This window comes from Erigeron canadensis, chromosome 9 (assembly GCF_010389155.1).
Source record: "Erigeron canadensis isolate Cc75 chromosome 9, C_canadensis_v1, whole genome shotgun sequence".
Classification (NCBI taxonomy): Eukaryota; Viridiplantae; Streptophyta; class Magnoliopsida; order Asterales; family Asteraceae; genus Erigeron; species Erigeron canadensis.
In genome coordinates this window covers 11,420,158-11,422,746 of record NC_057769.1, presented here as the reverse complement: position 1 = coordinate 11,422,746, position 2,589 = coordinate 11,420,158, and the positions used below count along the sequence as shown (strand labels likewise).

Here is a 2,589-nt window from a genome sequence, read left to right as displayed (position 1 = left end):
GGGGAAGCTATTTTAGAAAAGTCTTGGATGAAACGACGACAATAGCCCGCTAGACTAAGAAAACTTCTAATCTTCGACAGGTTCTTAGGTTGCTCCCACTTCATCACCGCATTAATCTTGGCCGGATCCACCATAATTCCTTCACTGTTAAAAACGTGACCAAGAAATTGCACTTCTCTTAACCAAAACTCACATTTGGAGAATTTGGCATAGAGTTTCTCCTTACGTAACATTTCCAAGACCTCCCTTAAATGAACTTCATGATCGGATGAACTTTTGGAGTAAATGAGTATACCATCAATGAAAACGATCACGGACTTATCGAGCATAGGGCGGCAAACACGATTCATGAGATCCATGAAAGCCGCGGGAGCATTTGTGAGACCAAAAGGCATGACAACAAACTCAAAATGACCATGACGAGTCCGAAAGGCGGTTTTAGGAATATCTTCATCACGTACCTTGAGTTGATGGTAGCCCAATCGAAGATCTAATTTAGAAAAATACGAAGCTCCTTGCAGTTGATCGAATAAATCGTCGATTCTAGGCAAATGATACTTGTTCTTTACGGTGACTTTGTTGAGCTCGCGATAGTCGATGCACATACGCATACTTCCATCTTTCTTCTTGACAAAAAGTACCGGTACACCCCAAGGAGAGTTACTGGGTCGGATAAAACCCTTGTCAAGTTATTCTTGTAATTGCTTCATCATCTCTTGCATTTCCGTTGGAGCCAAATGGTAAGGAGCTTTAGCAATGGGGTTAGCCCCCGAAATAAGATCAATGGAGAATTCAACTTGCCGTTCGGGAGGAATGCCCGGCAAGTCTTTGGGAAAAACATCGGCGAATTCATTAACAATAGGAATGTCTCCAATGGATAGAGGTTTCTTTTCAACATCAACGATGTGAGCAAGATAAGCGTGACATCCATGAGACATATAGCGTTTGGCACGAGCAAAAGTACATACGGATATAGAACGTTCCTTTCTATCACCAAAAACCACCAAATCTTCACCTTTAGAAGTCGTTAAATATATCGCTTTCTCATCACACGCGATTTTGGCGTTACAAGAGCTCAACCAATCCATGCCCAAGATTATATCAAACTCCCCCATTGGGACCGGGATTAAATTAGCTTGAAAAAGTTCTGACAAAATTTTGATCTCACACCCTCTATACACATCCTTCACTAATTCCATCCTACCATTACAACCTCCACTTGCAAAGTATTTTCTAGACATGACTTAGACACGGGAATGACATGAATTACTCTAGTTGCAACAAATGATCTATTCGCCCCTGAATCAAAGAGAATTCGCATAGGCACATTATATACAAGAAATGTACCTGTAACAACATCATCAGTGTTCCTTGCCTGCTCCATTGTGAGTTGAAAGGATCTCCCACGTGGATTCCCATGGGCTTGAGCATTCTTCCTTTCCGCCTCTCTCCTCCTTTCTTCAAGTCTTTCTTCTTCCGTCAACTTAGGGCATGAACTTCTCATATGCCCCTCTTCAAAGCACTTAAAGCATATAACCGGTTTATGTGGTTTCGACTTGCATTCCCGGCTTGTGTGTCCTGGTTTCCCACACGTATAGCAACCTTTTTCCGATGCCTTACATACTCCGGAATGGTTTCTCTTGCATTGACGGCAAAATGGTATGTTCTTCCTAGTAGAGTTATTGCCGGAACTACCCTCTTGCTTGAACCTCTTATTCGGAGAATTGGTGTCTTCGGGTTTCCTCTTTAATTCACTTTCCTCTACTCTTGATTGTTCAATTTCATGATCTCTAGCCACATCCGTCAACATGGAGAAAGAATCCATTTGACGTAGGCTTATCTTCTCTCTTAAACTCTTCCTCAACTTTAAATAGAATTGCTCTTTTAGCAATTGATCGTTCTCAAGAAACTCTGGACAAAATTGTGCATTGTCCAAGAATTGAGCTCGAAATTCATTCAAGCTTAGACTTCCTTGGGAGTCATTGAGAAATTCACTTCTCAATTTGGTAACTTCGGCCTCCAACCTAAACTCTTTGAAAAACATGGCCTTGAATTCGGGCCACTCCACATTATCCAATGCTTCTTTCTTGATCGCCAACAAACCATCCCACCATCTCTTTCCACTATTTCTAAGCATACCCACCGCAAATACAACCTTCAAATGTGAGGGGCATTGACTAGTGCGAAATGCCCCTTCGATCTCCGATATCCATCGTGTACAAACAATGGGATCACGGTCACCGTGATACTCCGGTGGGTGGCACACTTCGAAGTCTCTGAAAGTGAACTTCTTCTTGTAAAATCTTTCTCCTGTCACTTCCACTTATTTTTCGTCTTCAGTTTTCTTGCCCTTATCCTTGGTATCTCTTTTCTCAAACTCCTGTTGCACATTGACCGCAACCTCTTCTCTAATCATTTGAGCAATGTGATCGTTCATTGCCCCTTCCATCGTTTGATTTAACCTCTTGAGTAAAAGAGGAGTGTACTTTTCCAACGCTCTCCCTATTTGATCAGAAATGTCCATGCTATGCTCGGGAAAGAGGACTTCCTCTTCATTTCTTCTATTGTGCTCATCCTCTTCATTATGAT

The 2,589-nt window shown here is 41.9% G+C and overlaps 1 protein-coding gene across 1 annotated transcript; it reads right to left on the bottom strand.

Annotated features, from left to right (window-relative positions):
* Positions 1-689: 689 nt before the first annotated feature.
* On the bottom strand, positions 690-2,137 carry LOC122583199. The gene is made up of 2 exons (XM_043755624.1): positions 1,348-2,137; positions 690-1,243 (listed from the first exon to the last, which is right to left on the bottom strand). The coding sequence occupies exons 1-2, from the start codon at positions 2,135-2,137 to the stop codon at positions 690-692; spliced, it is 1,344 nt and encodes a 447-aa protein (XP_043611559.1).
* Between the last annotated feature and the right edge of the window lie 452 nt (positions 2,138-2,589).

Coding starts and splice junctions, on each gene's coding strand:
- LOC122583199 (XM_043755624.1), bottom strand. CDS start 2,137: ATGCTTAGAAATAGTGGAAAGAGATGGTGGGATGGTTTGTTGGCGATC. Junction 1,244..1,347: donor CACTGATGATGTTGTTACAG/GTACATTTCTTG, acceptor CCCGTGTCTAAG/TCATGTCTAGAAAATACTTT.